The following is an 18,819-nucleotide window of genomic DNA, read 5'->3' as shown; positions in this document are numbered from 1 at the left end:
CCTGGGATAGTCCCCGGATTAGTCTCTTAAAGAGTTTACACAAGGGAACTAGTTCCATGGACTGGTCCCTTGTACTGTTTGCATTAGGGGACTTATTGCACAGGGACATCGCATGGCAAACTATTTGAGAAAAAGGTATTATTCTTAACTCTGTCGCTTTTTAAAAGCGAAACCGGAATTGTTAAAATAAGTGTAGCAATGAAATATATCAGGCAAATAAATATTGTAAATTAACCGTCGTAGCAAGTCAATGAAGCTAACATTTCGAGCGTTACCCCTTCGTCAGTGCAAAGCGCAATTTGGAAAAGTAAATAAAAGCCTGATTTTTTGTTAAATTATTTTCACTCGGTCGCAGAGACTTGTCCCATGAATAGTTCACACGAAGGGTTTTAAAGAGACAAGTCTCTGGGACTTATTCCTTCATCTTGTCTCTTGCCTTTGATTTTCGTTCGTAAATGTTGTCCTGTTGAACATCTCTAGCCATTCCAAAGTCTGTCACTTTACAAGTTTCTCTTTCACCAACCAACACATTACGAGCTGCCAGGTCTCGGTGGATAATCTGAAACAGAGGGTTATTACTGACATTTGGAAGTACCGAACCCAGCAAAATGAATCAAATATTTTACATAACGTTTGCCAATTACTAGCGTACAAGCATTTCGACATTTAGCTCCAGGTATATGTATATTACAAGTTTTGGACGAACTGCCTTGTTTAATCCTTCTAACATCATATAATGATATTAAAAAAAAAAGAAAATAAATTATTATAAATTAAGAAAAAAGACAGGAGTCGATGGGAAATGGCCTGAGATTGTGACAGTACAAAAATGGGTACAATGTAACGTTTTTCACTCTACACTTGTGAAAACAGAAAAAGGATATGACATAACATGACATGACATTGTATATCTCCTTTAAATGATTTGACAAAGGCACTTCCTATAATAAGAACGATCATACCCTTTCCGGTAAATCTTTTCGCCATCCTGGATGGCATTGTACGTAACGTTCACATGACGATTTTATTACCGTGCATGACGATAGTTTCGTTACAGCGGAGTCACAGTACAAGGTCACAACATGGCGCCGTGGAAACCGTTATAGTTAGAGGTTTCCATCAATAACGTGCCAATCCGCAATAAATCAATAAAGGCGCAACAATAAAAGGTTAAATAACTGAATACATTACGTACTTGTTTTGATGACAAATAAGACATTCCATCAGCTATTTGCCACGCAAATTTCATCAGCCGTTGTGACGTCAGACTTGTCTTTGGTGTGATATCCGGGTCTTTGTAATAAGTGTCATTCAGCCCACGGCTCTTTCTCAGGTATCCCAGCAAGTCTTCAAATGGAACATATTCTATCAGCACTAACAAAGGCTCTGAGATGAAAACGAGGTAAAAAAGAGACACTGCATGCTGATGTTAAACAAAGATGGGATCGTAATTGGACAAAAACAATCTTCATGATTTTCACTGGTAAACTGTAGTTGAGTTGAAGGATTATTCTATTTTGAAGTGACTGTAAGTCAATCAATCAATCAATCACTCCATCCATCCATCCATCTATCCATCAATCATTCATTCTTTTAAGCAAACAAGAAATCTTGTCATAAAAATGTTCTTCTATGCAGTCGTGCGAAAAATTACCCAAAGAATACATTAACTACATTAACAAGAATAGATTAATTGCATTAACTAACGGCCTACCTAACTAAGACAGACCGCGTACAATAAAAACCTATGTAATAAAACGTACTTTAATTTATAGTGCACTAAAAATAATATTTCCCATTAAATGAGGTTTTAAACACAACGTATTCATAAATTCATCTGAGTTGGCTCAACAGCAAGAAGGGAAAGCCCATTGAATAGAGTCGAGTGATATTTCAAAACAAGACCGTTTCCTTGAGGGTTTTAGTTCAAAATTTACCAGATTCAGTGACGCATCCCAGTAGCTTGATGACATGAGGATGAGGCTTGAGCTGTTTCATTATTTCAAGTTCTGATAAGAAGTCTCTCTTGTCTGTCTCGGGCGCATTCTCTGCAACATAATCCCAAATTAGATTCTCAAAACACAATAATCATGATTTAGTTATTGACAAGTCGCAGCTACTAGCCTACCAATATCACCAAGCTTTCCGGGAAAAAAACAACCCTCATTACGTTAACAATACTCGATTTGGAAAACAAAGTAGAAACCAACTGACACCAGCGTGAAATCAATGATATTGTGATATCACAACAACCATGTTGCTGTGACGGAATACTAGCATCAAATCATTAGCATAATTTCCTCGTGAAATAAGACTAAGTCCAACCCTGACTGTTTTTAAATCAAAGTTAAAAACTTGCTTTTTCAAATTTAGCTTAGCGTGTTTACAGAAAGCCGACCAACACTGGTCTACTCTTGCATTTTCAAAGCCAGGTAGACAAACGTCACAAAACCGGTTTATGGAGGACAATGTTACATCGCGCCTGTGCCCTGTCATCTACGACATAAGCCTTCAATGAGAAATATGCCAAGTTACGCGCTATATTCGCCCGACTTGATTATTCAATTGGCCTCAGATTCCACCATTAATATGTTTATATTGCAGCTAAGCCAAAAGAGAAAACCGTTGATGGCAACACGATCAGAATAGTCCTTCCCTTCAAAGATCAGATAGCCGCTAATGCAGTCCGTAGGCAATTACCTGATCTCAGCAATAAGATTGCCGTCACTTTACAGCCAATTTTGTGAGTACAATATTGGAGCAAGATCTTAAGGCGAAAGAAATTAAGCCGAGTATTGCAAAACGTATAAATATACATGTCATCTCTGTCATGTAGACTATGTTGGCTATACAGGCCCACACCTTCATGAACGCATTGCTGAAAACAAGTATTCGGCTATCGGTAAAAACCTTTTAGATGTACACGGTGGCAAGAATCTTCTTAATGAGGGCCAATTTCACGTTCTTAAGAAGTGCCACCCTAACCCTTACGAAATACTATTCATCAAAGAACTGAGGCCTAGCCTTAACACTCAGAGTGACTCTATCAGTGCTAAACTCTTTGTTTAGCTTGTGGCATTTTTATATTATTATTATTATTATTATTATTATATTGTCCTAAGAATTTTTACAGTTGTAATTTTTTATAAGCCACTAATAAACATTATTTATTATTATTAAATTATTATTATTATTATTATTATTATTATTATTATTATCAAAATGCGTATTTAAAGTCTGCCTAGACTCCAGGCTAGAAATGGACGATTAGAAAGTCCGTAACATATTCTGCAATATTTCACCACTATTTTAAAAGCATTTCACACCTCTTAACTTTTTAATAGCCACTAGTGTCTTCCCAGGCCGTCCTCGAAGACTTATTGCTGTTCCCTTGGCAACCTGACCAAACGCACCTTTACCAATGATCTTTTCTAGAGTTACATGGTGTCTAGGAACCTCCCAGGAGCGCGTCGACGGATTAAGAGGTGCGTATTGGCTGCTTGATGTAGCGTTTGATGAAAAATTATTCTCTCTATCTTCTGATGCGTTTTCTAAGCGAGAAGCCTGATTCAATGACGTGTATTGGCTTTGAAGGGAATCTCCAGAATTTTGAATCCTGGCGGGATCTTCGTCCAGTCCAATGTTATCCATTTCCATTTGAGTCTAATGCGAGAGATATTGTTAACACAGAGTTGACGTTTAGAAATTACTTTTTCTGAAAGGGAGATGTAAGTTGATCTGACTTCACTACATAACTAATTCAGACCAGAAGGGTAACGAAAACCTTAGTGGCGCCTTCCAACTTTGAATGGCGCTTGTAACTTCAAAAGCGCTATAGCAATGAACTTCAAATTTGACGACTTACCTAAAATTTATCTAGAAAGAAAGAAGTATCCCATTTCATTGGTCAAGGATCTTGATGTTTCCAGGGCAACCGTATTTTCAGAGGTATTTTTTTCTGTCATTCTTAATTTCATTAACCTTCTTGATGTTCTAAGTTTTCTTTGTCGGTTTTTGACTGTCTGTAACAATATACCTTACGCACGATGGCTCAAAGATGGCGTCTGTTCAGATATGATAACGCTATTTCACGTCATATAACGTCATCTCTCTATGATATGGACTTCAAAGGAGATATGTTTGGACGTGCTACAAATCCTCCAAGTTCCATTGCCATAGTTATAATGCTCTAAGTATGAAAGGTTGATGGCCTCAACGTCTTACACCCCTCCCCCCTTCCTCGTCCCTCCCATCAAAGGGTTAATTACAGTCACGTAAAAGGCCAGTCATGTAATACTTTATATTAACTTCTTTGAAATGCATTTTTTGTGACGTAAAGACCTACATGTAGTTTGCCTCTTTCTTCATTAGATGCCGTTCCATTTATCCTAAAAAATAACCAACATACTAGTTTTCTCACAATGTATGAAGAAAATCCACATTCAAATACGTAGTATCCAGGGTGGCTCAGTTTGTCGTATATGGCACCTCAAAATACATGGTTATGAATTCGTCCCAGATCCCGACCCAAGGTCTTTAAGTGTCAGACCTAACATGTTTTGGACTAGACTAGCTTTAGCTTTTTAAAAACATAAAACGTTTTAAATAGCTTGTGAAATGGGAGGCTTCATTATTCCAAAAGTACTAAGGACCTTTGAACGGACTTGGAGTTTTGTGCTTCTCCCCGTTAATGGGCTGCAAGTCTATCGCAAGGTTCCCTCCTAACATTTTATTCTTCAATACCCATTTATAGTGCTTAGTGGAGAGAGGCACTGTGAGAGTAATGCGTCTTACCCAAGAACACGACACAATGACCCTGGCAGGGCTTGAACGCAGACCGCTTGACCTGGGTCCAGCACACTAAACACCAGGCCACCACGGCGTATTTCTCCATTGAAGTAGCACATTTCAAATAGCGAAATTATTAAGCGGAATCAGTGATAAGACCTAAGTAATGAAATAAACGAACACAAATGCGCTGCTTTAACAAGCTTACCTATCCCTCGTTGCAGTCTCTAAAAGGGGGAAAAAGGATTTGATTAACATTATAATCACGTTGGTAGGCGAAAGTATGGAAAAATGAATAAGACTTCTCATTACCCCGTCCTTTATGAAGTGACAAAAAAGAGCTTAACTGATGCCAGAGGTCTCTGAACATGGCATTATGGGCCACGTTGGGTGACAGTGTTGCAAGAAATGCTGATGAAGAATTTATAAGACGTAAAAATCTGATAAACAAGAAATAAAAGCACAAATCTTCCCATACCTGACATTAAAGCTTATTGTCTCAGTTGTCTGGTTCAGTTATAACTGTTTTACCAGCTACATCCTATTTACATCCAAAACCATAGTAGCTTGAAGTGGGAGGTTTAGCGGAAGGAGGTAACGATTTTTAAAAAAGGAAGTAGTCTGGAAGTCATTGTTAAGACGTATTCAGAATATTTAGAAAATTGCTCACCTTTCTTGTGAAGCCATAAAATGTAGACAACAAGAGCAATGATTATGACAACAAGGATACCGATCACAACTCCCAATACGATGCAGCTGCAAGCACAATCCCCGCACGCTTGAACTGTTACTATAATATGATAAAAAGAAAACTTCATCAGATCTCTTTCAAAGCAAACGTATTTTACGTGCTTGTGTTAAACATGGCAGATATGTCTCACTGTTTTTCTATCTGACTGGCTAGATGGCTGGCTGCCCGCACCTGCCTTTCCATTATTTTGTCCTTTTGTCCTTCAATCCTTCCCTGTGTTTGTCCGTCATTAGTTGTTTTAAGCCAGATTGACAACAGCAAGGTATAGCAGTGTATGACCCTTTGGTGCGACCTCGGTAAACACAAACGACTAACTATAGTGCTCTTAAATGTATTAATTTCTTGATGCTCGACATTTTAAACCGGTCTTAAATGTCAGTTTTTTCCTAAGGTCATTAGATATCTTCAGAGTAAAAAATACATGAAGCTTATTTAGCGAGAGGCAAGAAACCGCATATAACCTAAGGGACTTTGAGAGTAAACCAACTGTTCTATTGTCGCGCACAAACTATTATAAAAATAGATTTAGCTATAGTGGCGCCTTTCTTTGGAACAGTCTTCCTTCTCGTATTGGGAAGCAGAGTCTCTGAGGCAGTTTAAACGCCTACTCAAAGGAGATGTATAGGGCACGGCGTTTTGCAAAACAGCTTTTTTGCTTAATTATTTTTATTACACCTGACATTAGAAATTAAATGTATTAGGTTGCTTTAAGCTGACGAATTTTCGCCGTTATTAAATAAAGATTATGTTTTGCTTAGTATGAGAGTTCTATTATTATCTGATGTCGTTTTTGAAGAATAAAATACAAGAGATCGACACGCAGCTACTTGACAATTCGCTACGGCATCTTAAAAAAAAGAAAAACAAATTCACAGGACAAAATTTAAATGATATTTTATGGCAACATACTGTCAGATGAGCTGGCAGGTGTTGTGGTCATGGTGGATGTTATCCCAGTGTCTCGTGTGCCTGTAATGGCCGTCACACGAAGATCTCCAAACTTTCCATTCTTGACAGCATCTCGAAGTATAGAAAGAACCTCGGTTTCTCTTACAGTGGAACTGAACTCCAGGGCCAGATCAACAATTACACATCCACACCTTGGAAGAAAAAGGGAAAAGTTAAGTTCAAACTGAACTAATGACCAAAAAGAAGAGCAAATTCTTTCGCTTCGTAAATTTTCAGATTGTCAGATCTCACCCAAAACGAAGCCTTTAAACAAATATAGTGGACTTCTTTTTATTTCCGAGGGTAATCGTATGAATACAGGTGCAGTTAACGTTTTACACTACGAGTGAAAATTCTCTCAAAATTGCATGAGCCTCATGTGCAAATTTGAGAGAATTTTCAAATATCACGAGCAATGTAAATCTGCTCGAGCTTTCATATCATTACTCATTTATTACATGACTGGGAAAATCACGAAAGCGGGCGCGTTAATTTGTACTGCAGTGCAAATTAAAAATTAACGATAAATTGGCCTGCTCTCAGCAAAGAAGTAATTTTTCCAGTTATAGAATAAGACCTTGAACATGTACAATCGTTAGAGCTCGTTTTCTGTTTGACGTCCCAATGGATAAGCAGATAAATTCGTAACCAGTTCGATTTTCGTCGTAACTGACCTTAGCCAGTCACCACTGTGTCACCAGATGTGTAAGTAAGGTACTCCGTGACCTTTCGGAAGCTTCCGGAGTGAGGCCGAAAATATCTTGAGTTCCTAATAAAAATAATTGCTTTTACAGTTTTTAATTGGTTCCGTTTAATTGAATATCACATTTAAATCGAAAAAATGCGAGTTTACTAGCAGAAACATAGCGTTACGTAGCGTTACGAATGTCTACATCTCCACCCGCTGACTGTAGTAGTCATAACGAAGGACATTGCAGACTCCTTTCCCCACGCTCTGCGAAATGTGCTGAAAAAACGTCCGAAAGTTTTCTGCCAAAAAATAAAATAAAAGGTTACTTAAATTTTTAAAGATCAAGTAATCAATCTGAAACTGTTTGCATACCTGATACTTTTCAGTTGCACACTTTCATAACCCAGTTTACCAGCAAAGATCTTGTCCATCTGAAATAAACAATTTCAATAAACTATTGTTGATATTCATTTTATAAATTTATAAATGGGCTAATTCTATGGATATGTTCAATATAAATTACCAAAGAAAAATGATCAAATAACAAGTTCCGCTAAAAACTGCTAAAAGTGCTGCCAAGATAGATAATTTAATCTGTAATATAACTTGTCGTAACAAAGCACAACATCGACAACGTCGTTCCCTCGTTTCTTTAATTAACAGTGTCATGTTCCCTACTCAGTATTTCAACTATTCCTAAATTTGATTATGAACTCAATAGTGCGGTTCAGCCCAAAGATTACAACTAACCCGCGAACTTTACAAAACAACTAGAGCCAAACCTGTATTAGACGGACCCCTTATTAAGCGGACACCCACTATTAAGCGGACAGCAGCACAAGTCCCATTTTTTTTCCCCCACGTTTACTATAAAAAAAAAAATGTCTGTATTCAACGGACACCCTTATTAAGCGGACGAGGAAACCTTAAACTTGACTTCTAGGGTCATTTCTTTTTTTTAACATGTATTAAACGAACACTGCTAAAAAGTTGCTTGTTTTTTTTTCCGCGTTTTAATAGATCGGTCATTTAAGTTTGCCGACAAAAAAGAGCTGTCACAAAAATGCGACATTTTAACATTCGATTTTGTTTTTAGGGAGCTTGTATTTTACGGCTAATGGTTAATAATTTGGCCTCTTTCCCTCAACAGTAAAGAGGAATGTTAGAGATTAATTACCGTTGATTTAAAAAGTTATACAAATTAATTTTCATCGTTAAAAACCTTAAAAATTTATTTTGCTTACTGTAAAACATATCACGACATAAGGTCTTTGTCGTAACCATTCCGGGATGACAAAAGGTATTATTATAAGAATTTTAAACTAACATAATTACTACTTTCAAAGCCTTTTAACACCAAGGAATATTATTTGACCCTTTGAAGAAGAATTCTTAAATCTTGGGGATCCTGTTTTCAGCGGACACTCTGTATTAAGCGGACACTAGCAAGGGTCCCGAGGGGGTCCGCATAATATAGATTCTGCTTGCATAACTGCTGCCTAGCCTGTCTGCCAATTCACCTGCCCACTCACTATTTATTAACGGTCTCGAGCCTTGCTCAGTATTTCCTAAGGGTGACTGCGTAATAAGGTTTGGACATACATGTGTCTTACTTAAACAAATTAGTTACCGTTTTGCTGAGTTCCTCCCATAGTTGATTGTATTCCCCATCGTTACATTCTCCACCCGTGATAACCAAGGTCACGTTAATTACATCACTTGCTATGACTAACAAACAAAACAGTGAAGTCAATGCAAGCACGGGACCGTAGCCAGTAACAGACAAATCTTAATTTGCCGAAGTTTTATTTTTCTTGAAAAATGGATAGTTTGCTCCCAAATCGTACAATGAATACAATCTTCAGCTTGGTTGTTTACTAAAGCCACGCCGCATATTGTAAACGTACCATAAATTTAAAACTTGATGGTTGTTGTGTATCATTAAAAAGGGAACTTACGCAAAACACGACGGCAACGGCAACGAGAACGTCACCAAGCAAAAGGTTTAATGAGCAGGACAATGGCTGTGCGCGTGCATTATAATTCTTGTTACATTTCTTTGCCGCCGTGTGCAAAACAGCAACGTGAAATGACCAAATTCTTCGTTGTCTGGAGAACGTGAACTACAACGGCTAATTTTTCGAATTTCTATTAGGAACTGAACGCATTCGTAGCATATTTAGCAGGGGCAAGTTTTAATACCGTCAGACAGTCTAGATAGTTCCAAATCAATGCGAAAATCGAAAGTAAAATAGAAATGCATTTTTTACTAGGCGTCGTCCTCGCCGTCACCGTCCTATATGTGTAAGGTCCTTATTGTGAGACCAAGAACGTCTACATCAACTATTGTAAGAAGCAAACATCCACTGCGCTAGCCAAGTACATGTAACAAAAAAAAAAATTAAAAGAGAGCTAGTGGAGAGGACATGATGCGACTACTGATATAATGTAAAGGGTTACACTGTTATGCATAAAAGATTACATCCGTATGTGGTATACTTGCGCCTCATATTTTCATGAAAGCCAATGATCAACACAAATGCCGGAAAAGCCATTTGTCAACAAGTAATTGTTCTCTTGCTAACTTACAAAGAGTGGTATTTTTTGTATCACTGCCCAGGTAATTTTCCACTTTGCAGGTGAACGTGTAGACACTTTGGTCACTGGCTTGAAAATTTAGCACGCTTTGATGACACACACTTTGCTGTGGATCACATGGTGTCCAGATAAAACTAGGCTGGGGATTTCCTTCTGCTTGACAGTCAAGTGATACACTTTGTTGTGCTGCAACTTCATGTTCACTCACAAGTTTAACAATCTTGGCCGGATCTACAAGATTAATGAAAGAGGCTAAGAAAATGAAACTAAAAACTAGCTATAACTATGTTTACTGCTTTACCAGGATGCCAGTCTTCAATGAAACATAGCCTCTATTTGGCGCGAAAATATGCTCTTATATTTGGATATTATAGTTTCTGGGAAGCGGTCTTCTAAGAGCAAAGCTTAAGGAAAACTTCAGGCTTCGAGGAACAGTATATGTCCAATGGCAAATATCTGAGCATATTTGTTATGTCAAAAGGAGACTATTGTGTTTATTAACGTTCAAATATGTTTTGCAAACACCCGCGCGATCTCTTGAAGACTGGGGAATATCACTGGGATATTCCCCAGTTTTAGCCGAGGTATCTTCAACCACGTGACGCCCTCGGATTAGTAAATAAGGCAGTACAAGTGGCCAGACACGAAGGGTCATGTTGCAGAGACATGTTGCAGCGACATGTTGCAGCGACAAAAACGTGTGTAGTACACACTGAGGCGACATGTAGCGGGGACATGTGGCAGGGACATGTAGCGGGTACAGGTGGCAGGGACATAATCACAACATTTGCACACACTTGAAAATGTTGCGGGAACATGTCCCAGGGATGTGCTGCAGCGACATGTCCCCTCGTGTGAACTGACTGACCGCGTGGTGCATGGCTCTGGTAATTCCCAGCATGCTTTGAGACACTGCATCATTGAAGTAAAATGGCGGCCATCAAAGTAGAATCGGTTCAGGATGATTCTCCATCCTATATGACAGCGGTCATATCTCTTGGAATAATAGCCAGACACGTATGCTGATCGCTCATTTCAAGGCTAATCCAATTCTATGGGACAAGCAACTAAAAGACAATGCTACCAGACAGAAAACTAAAAAGGCAATGGCACCTTTGTTTGCATGATTTGAGAAGGCACAACCACCAAGAAACCTAGCGGCGATCAAATCGAGGTGGCACAACTTAAGGAGTTCGGTATTAAGATACATGAAAAAAGCAAAAAGAATCATTCCAGTCAAAAGCAGCAGCACGAGTACCGCTACTGATGGCTGCCATCTTGTTTTTTCCTGTGCACGAGCGCAAAGAATTCTGGTCGTTGTCTCTGGTTGGCTCAACTTTTGATTCTGTATCAGGAACATGTTGCGTAACTGTACACACGAAGTTTCATGGCATCTTTGCAACCTTTTGTCCCCGCGACGTGTCCCATGGTGTTAAACAATCTGAACTTTGTGCGACATGTAGCAGGGAAAAAATATACCCCAAATTAGTGTTGCACATGAAAAAAAGTATCAGTTTACACGAGGGGACATGTCGCTGCAACATATCCCTGGGACATGTTCCCGCAACATTTTCATGTGTGTGCATATGTTGCGATTTTGTCTCTGCTACATGTCCCCGCTACACGTCCCTGCTACATGTCGCCTCAGTGTGTACTGCACTCGTTTTTGTCGCTGCAACGTGTCTCTGCAACGTGTCCCAGCAACATGACCCCTCTGTCTGACCACCTTAAGAACCTCGTAAAGAAACCAATAAAATTTCACTGTCAGTACACGTCAAGTGTATATGTCAGTAGCGACTTTTCCAAAGTAACGACGGTCAAAAGGTTGTGACCGAAAAATTATTCGTTTTGTTTTGTTTTTGTTTTTTGTTTTTTGTTTTTTGTTTTTTATTATTATTATTAAACAAAAAGAATATAGGTTGTATCCAGAGAACCCATCAAGTATTCACAATTATGAACAAAATCGTTGAGATATTTTCGTTGATTTATGCTATTTTTCCATCCCTACCATTAAATGCTGCTTGTGGTCAAATGTCAAAACTAAAATATATTGCGAGTCCTTAGAAACAGAATTGGAAGATTGCAGGGGGATTTTTTTCATAGGATGTTTTAGCTCAGGGACCTCTTACACGTACATGTAAAGTTTGTAAGCTAGGTTTTCGCAAAAAGGTTTTATCCAAAATTTTACAGAAGCCCAATTGAGCGATTCTTGATTCTATGAATGCAAGACGCAGATAAATCAGTTACATTAAATATAGACTGTGAACTGTGTTTAGTTGATTGTTAATAGACCAGGGTGCACTCTTTATGTTCGTAACAAATGTTTTGGATACGTAAAATACTTACATGTATGGATACGTAAAATACTTACATGTAACATTCATTTTAAAAACTTGGCTAACAGTTTCATATTCATTCTTAGCTGTACAACGGTATGTTCCAGAAGCAGCTCGGTCGATGTTTGGAAAATTCCAAGTTGGACCCTGGTGTAATACTTCACCATTACTACCATCCTCCAGGGCTATGTTCCAGGTGATGTTTGGTGTTGGTTTACCAGTTGCTTCGCAAACCAAAGTCCTGTTTGATCCTTCAAGCACAGTCTGGTCACGGCTGACATTAATTAGCTTGACAGGAACTGAAAAAAGAGATACAATGACAGTAACGCATCCCTGACACTCAAACAGGTGGTGTGGCTTTGCCAGGTGTTTTACAGAACAACTCTAGTTTTGAGTTTTCACGAGAAATCTGATCACAAAGTGGACTGGAAATAAGGGGTGCCCGCCCTTCCTAAACATAGAAATAGAACATAAGTCTGAAGTCAGAACAAATGCGAATGCAGGCGAAGCAGCAACGGATGCAGAAGTGCTAAGAAAAGTGGTGGGTGGGGGGAATTCTTCACCTAACCAGGACGGAGGACGTGCCTTCTGGTCTTGCCCTTAGATCCAGCATTCACCACGAAAGTGTTTACGCCTAAATAAGATCTCTTAGTACTAGTGGATCAATCACGACAGGTCTCTGGCCAGGAACTTAGGTTTCGAGCAGCAATTTTGTTGTGGTGATACTTGCTACCTAAATATTAAAAGTTTACACGTGGGCGGAAGCGTAACTGAACAAAGACTTGAACAGAACTTTTCGAACTCGTGATCACTAACAATTCATCAAGTTTAAACATGGGAAATCATGGCCGTGATGGTGTTTGGATGTCTGATTTTTTTTTCTACGATTTTATTTCTCCGATTTCTCCTTGGTGTTAGTATCGACTGAGAAGATAAATCAAATACTCAAGAGAGTGTTTGATCACATTACCAAACACCTCAAAGTTCGCCAAAAATACCCCGCTACGCGTCGTATTTTTAACTCTCTCCTCAGTGATTGGAAATTTGGTCAAACACGATATTTCGTGTTTGATATATTACTAACAGGATTGTTCTCACACTGGATCAAGTCTCTTTTTTAAGTGGTACATATCACTGACTTCTTTCTTTCTAGCAACGGTTTATGGAACGGAACATTAAACTTTAACGAAGAAACGGTCAAATTATTAAACGAAATCGTTCGTGTATTACTGAAATGTTTGAAAATCTAACGAAACTTACAACTTTTTCTGTCACGAAAACATCACCATAATCGTGTGAATTTACCGTCTACCCCTTGGGTAAATTAAAGCAATTGGTATTTGACTGCCCATGAACCCCTCTCTTTGAGTTTATTTCTAGTGAGAGCTCAGCTGATTGAATTCGCAGCAAGGGAAAGGGTTGCTCACGTCTTTCAATTAATAAATCCAAAGAGTTAAAGAGAAAGGTTAAGGAGGACGTTAGCGAGACTGAGATGGAATAGTTACTGGCCTAATTTCTGCGTGCTTATTGATGTTATGCGTTCTAATGGCTACTCCATAAAAAAACTTCTTTTTAGCAGTTAAGGACTATCAAAATTTTTCAGGAATATAAGCATAAATTCAAGGAATTCTTCATATGGTAGGTATGTAGGTAGATAGGAAGGTAGGTAGGTAGGTAGGTAGGTAGGTAGGTAGGTAGGTAGGTAGTTAGGTTGGGCAAATTCTGCGTACGAGCCAAGTGGCCTATCATGCCGGAGTTTATCCCGGTTTCTGTAGAATGAAGCGATGAAGCGATGAAGCGAAAATAAAAAAAAATTCACCGTGCCGTTTTTGAATTATAAGCCCCTAAAGCTGTAACTAAGGGCGTTTTAAGGAAGTCACACTGTTGCTATGGTAATCTATCGTGTAACGAAAATGATAAGAGCTTGTTAACCAGTGATTGGGCAGTTTTTTAATACCATGATTGTAGCATCAAGTGATAAAGAATGGTTATACCGACCCATCAAAATCTAAGTGCTGGACTGGTTTCCACTCGTCAGGAAATATGCCATCGCATAACGGGCCTGAAATAATATCAGCACACTCACGAATCAACTTAGCAGAGATGTTGTCTAGCCCTGTTAGTAGCTTTAGTTTTAGATAATCTATTTAGAATGGTAAGGATAACACTGGTAGTAGTTGCTCGTAAACAGAATTTGTTGTAATTTTCAGGAGTATTGTTTAAATAGGTAGACTCTTCGTCCGAAGTAAAAGGTATTTCGCGGGCTAGTCTGGGCCCTATCGTTGAAAAATGTTCGTTAAAGGCGTTAGAAATCTCGTTAGAGTTACGGATAGAGATGTCATTTACTTTCACTTCCTTTACTATCTGGTTATTTTGATGACGAAACATGAGATTAGTAATAGTTTTCCAAGTCCTTGGAGCGTTTCCTTCGGATTGAGTGAAACTAGTGTGATAATAGGCTGCCTTATGCTGTGTTTTCACGAGAGAGGTTTACTACGGTTACTGCTTACCATGGTTTCGTAACTAAACCGCAGTTATCAGAGAAGCTGTTTACACGGAACTAATTAACTAAAGTAGGCCGCAAAGCTGAAACTATTGGAAGATTAGTAAAGTGTATTATCGTGCTGCAATTTTGAACAGAAACTATCGGACGAATAATGAAGTGTTTTATCGTTTGTCTCACGACGTAGTCACTTGAGATGTAGATCGCGACGTTTCGACTGCTTACTGCTAGTCTTCTTCAGGCGTTAAGGTCGACTGATTGCACGGTATCATTTATATCACAAAGGTCGGCTGTGATTGGTACATTTCGATCCACCTATTGTTCCATTGTTCTAGTGAGTAGCTGTTCCCTCAGCGGTCCGCTGTTGTACCGTTCTCCTGTTGTTGTGTATTTTGATCGTGGGCATCCATGCTTCAGGATTTCTATTCCACTATCCCTGTTGATGTTGTTAGGGTGAAGTCTTATGTGAATAGCTTCTTTGATCTTACGTGTGTACCAGTGAGGATCTCAATCAATAAACTTGACCTCATTCCAGATGGGATAGTGGCCGGTGTCGTGGGCGTGTTCAGAAACGGCGGAGGTCTGGGTACCGGCGAGTTGTATATCCCTGTCGTGTTCTTTGATCCTCTCCTGCATGGATCTCCCTGTTTCCCCAATGTAGACTTTGCCGCACTCATAGGGAATCCTGTAGAGAACGCCATCCTGTTTAGCCGGGTTGACGGCGTCCTTTGGTCGCACTAAGTGTCACCGAAGTGTCGTGTCGGACTTAAAGACGGTGCGAATGCTTTGTTGTTCTAGGCAGCAGCGGAGAGACTCCGAAACTCCTTCGACATAAGGTAAAACGACGGTGGATTTAAATTCCGCTGCATCCATACACATTCTCACCCTTGCATACATTTTTCTCTTTTTTACCCACTGATCACGAGATTTCTCATCAGCGGAGTGGGAACCCACATTCCTGGGATTCCATATATCAACACCAAAGGAAGCCACGAAGGTTACAAGTGATACTACTGACTAATATACTTAATACAAAACGTGGTGTATTCTTAGCTGACTCATATATTCACATGACATTGTTCAAAACTGTTTGGAGCTTGCACTGAAAAGTAAATTCTTCTTCATAGATTAGTGCAATAAACATTACAATGCTCACCTGTTACAATGACTCGTATTCTGTAACTCCATGTGTTTGAATCTGTTGTAAGCTTGCATTGGTAAACTGCTTCTTCTCTTATAGTGACTTTGTTTATTATCAAGGTGGCCTGTTCACTTCTATTGATATCAAAATGTGTTCGGTAATCATTTTTGTTAAACACACCACCAGATATCGTTCCAATATCATCGAACCAGCCGTCATTCAGTGTTATAGAAAATGTGATAAACAGCAGATTTGAGCCCGCTGACAGAGTGTAACTCCATCTCAGAGGAACCTGAGTACTTCCATTTAACACTGGCTCATCAACTGTTCTGATGTCAGCTGGATCCGTCTGAGTCCGCAGAGTAGGAGGTGCTGTCCATGTTACTGAAGTCGCTAAAAAAAATAAATATTACTCAGAAATTTATTTTGTCTCCTGGATTTTCTAAACTACGTTTTAAAAGCTAGGCTCACAAATGACACGCTCGATTATTCTCCGGGAAAACGGTCAGGACATTAGTATGAGCATCCTTTACAACTTCTGCGGCCAACTTTTATGCGCCTAGTTTTCTCAACTATCGAATAATTTTCAAAAGACAACAACGCGACATTTTATTTAGGGTTTAGGGTGAGCTCAGGCGGTGTTGGACGCGGTTCACGTGACAGTATTTGACCAATCATATCTGAAATGGCTCTAAACTGCCTCCAGGAACATAGACACACACACACAGACAAAAAAAACGCAATACAAACTTAAGGTAGGCCACGTTTATTTAAATTACACGTAGCATTTAGAGCAATTTTCGAAGCATTCTCATACATTTTCTTATAAACGGCTTAAATTGTAACGCAATCGCCAACAGCATAATGTCACGTATTAATCGTATTCAACGTCTGGGCCGCCTATGGTCACGCCTTTTCAGGGGTATTCTCGTGATGCGTCATTAGCTGATTTTATTTACCGTGAAACTTGAATTTACGAAATTATTCTTCGCGATCCGTGACCTGAAGGTTTTGCGTGATCAGTGAAAAACTTGAATTACTAACCGATAATTGTGATTTTACTACTCTTTTCTACGTGATTATGAGACGCGAGTCTTCCGAATGGTTAGAGTCGTCTATCGAGAGTGACTTAGGTATACGATTTGCAATATGGAGCCTTGACTTAGCCTTTCACGATTTTGATTTCTTCAAACACTCTCTGTAGTGCAAGAACAGGTTATTTAAAACAATGTCTTACTTTCAGGGAGGGAATATGCACGAAAAAAAAAAACGCGTTTTTTTTTTCGCGCTCTTCTTCTCGCCCACGACTCGCGCTTCGCGCTTGCCTCGCTTTCGCCTCTGTTCGCCTAAAATACGCAAACAATTACGCCTGTTCTGCAGGCTAGGGTAAAACAGAAGGAAAGCGATGAGCAACAAAACAAAAAGAAACTGAGGAGCAATTGCCGAAGCGTGATTACAAGGACGCACTCTTGACGGACATGAAATCTAAAATTCAAAGTATATGATACAGCATCTCTGGATTAAGCCGTTTGCCGCGAAAGGTAGCTGAGGAGTCCATGGCTTTTGGGTATCAGTGACTCCTGGAAAGTTTATTAACTTTTCTTAAAAATCTCTTTTTCCCAATACCTTGCGCTCGTTTTAATATTTTATTGTCATTTTTTTTTTTTTTGAAATTGTTACCTTAAACAATGAACTTTAATTTGGACACTACAAGAGAGTTGCTGATATACAGAAATCAATACTGAACAATGTAGTACTTGTGAGTACAATTAATCAAAGTATAATTAAGCTTAGGAATGAATTGATGAACAAAAAAATTAAATCAACGTGCAAACGAAAATGAGAACGCACGAATAATTACAAAATTATGAAAACCAACAGCCATGTTTTGTGTTCTGAGAACTTCGTAGAATCCTTGCCATGCTCTCCATCAGACTTATTACTTTAATTTACTCGCTACTCCTAGAAAGGGTTTTAAGTTCTGTAAGAACAACTGAGAGAACAAATTTCCGAAACAGAATGTTCAGAGAAATAAAAAGTTAATATTATTCTTTTTTTATTATTATTAAGCACAGCGTGACATACATGTATCGTGGCAAGAAATGTTACATTTCCGAAGAACTCAAACTTTATTAGCCAACTAACTGTTCTTGCGTAACGCTTCAGCACGAACGCCTTCTTGGAGCGGAAACGAAAATACCTTTACAGTCAAACGAGAAACAAATTAACACAGGGTCTCTCTTATCAACATAATCTGGTGCTACTTGAATTGATCTGCCAACCGAAAGCGGAAAACATCGACAAAAGTAATATATGCACGATACTGCAAGACACGCTTTTGCGCTGATGCCTTGATGATGAATTCTAAAATAACAGTAGTATCAGCTTTAACGATAAAATTGTGCCGTCTTCATCTTAATTTAAAGTCTAAGATTGTTGAATGCTAAGCTGGAGCTACGAAAACATAAACTTGCAATATGTACTTGATTGCGAGTTAACTAAGACAAGTTATATTTCAACTACCGCCAGCATATTTACTATTCCTTAAGTTTAAACTTTAAAGGAATCTGTTTCCAGGAAATCTATAGACTGGTGGAGTCTAAAGATTATAATCCAAACTCAACAGAGGTAGTAACACCTCTCTTACCTGTAAGAGGAATGAAAATAAGAGCAACTGCCAGGAACCAGACATTAGTTACAGTAACTTCCGCCATGATTCATTCGTCCGATAATTTCTTTACAAACTGTGCTGGAAGTTGTTAAAACAATAATTCCTGACTCGTTCCCAGTCGTCTTCATACAGGAGAGATGCAGCGCAGGGAGAGATGGGTACCGATAAAGGGAGCGCAAGGTGAGATGGGCAGGGAGAAAACGAAGAAGGAAGACGACTGGGAAATCCTGTGTCGCAAAGTTGTTCCACGAGTCGAAAAGTTGTGCGAGACCGTTTCAGCAACGATTTCCGCCATAAATTGATTTGCTGTGTTTGACTTGTTATTCGGATGTTTTTCTTTTATCTGTTTGGCAACGGCTAGCGTTTTATCGTGATTTGGGATTTCATCCAAG

The 18,819-nt window shown here is 38.9% G+C and overlaps 1 protein-coding gene across 1 annotated transcript; it reads right to left on the bottom strand.

Annotated features, from left to right (window-relative positions):
- Positions 1-117: 117 nt before the first annotated feature.
- On the bottom strand, positions 118-18,819 carry LOC145492309 (uncharacterized). The gene is made up of 14 exons (XM_081471734.1): positions 18,404-18,819; positions 15,772-16,149; positions 12,148-12,411; positions 9,768-10,007; positions 8,809-8,906; positions 7,551-7,609; positions 6,449-6,639; positions 5,459-5,578; positions 4,997-5,015; positions 4,346-4,388; positions 3,327-3,663; positions 1,938-2,048; positions 1,196-1,386; positions 118-559 (listed from the first exon to the last, which is right to left on the bottom strand). The coding sequence occupies exons 1-14, from the start codon at positions 18,468-18,470 to the stop codon at positions 413-415; spliced, it is 2,265 nt and encodes a 754-aa protein (XP_081327860.1). The 5' UTR covers positions 18,471-18,819; the 3' UTR covers positions 118-412.

The sequence above is a fragment of the Orbicella franksi genome, chromosome 7 (genome assembly GCF_964199315.1).
Source record: "Orbicella franksi chromosome 7, jaOrbFran1.1, whole genome shotgun sequence".
Classification (NCBI taxonomy): domain Eukaryota; kingdom Metazoa; phylum Cnidaria; class Anthozoa; order Scleractinia; family Merulinidae; genus Orbicella; species Orbicella franksi.
The sequence above is the reverse complement of the archived record's forward strand: the minus strand, read 5'-3'. Positions and strand labels throughout refer to the sequence as shown.

Coding starts and splice junctions, on each gene's coding strand:
- LOC145492309 (XM_081471734.1), bottom strand. CDS start 18,470: ATGGCGGAAGTTACTGTAACTAATGTCTGGTTCCTGGCAGTTGCTCTT. Junction 7,610..8,808: donor GGGAGGAACTCAGCAAAACG/GTAACTAATTTG, acceptor TGTTTATTTCAG/ATGGACAAGATCTTTGCTGG. Junction 3,664..4,345: donor AAGAAAGAGGCAAACTACAT/GTAGGTCTTTAC, acceptor CTCTCGCATTAG/ACTCAAATGGAAATGGATAA.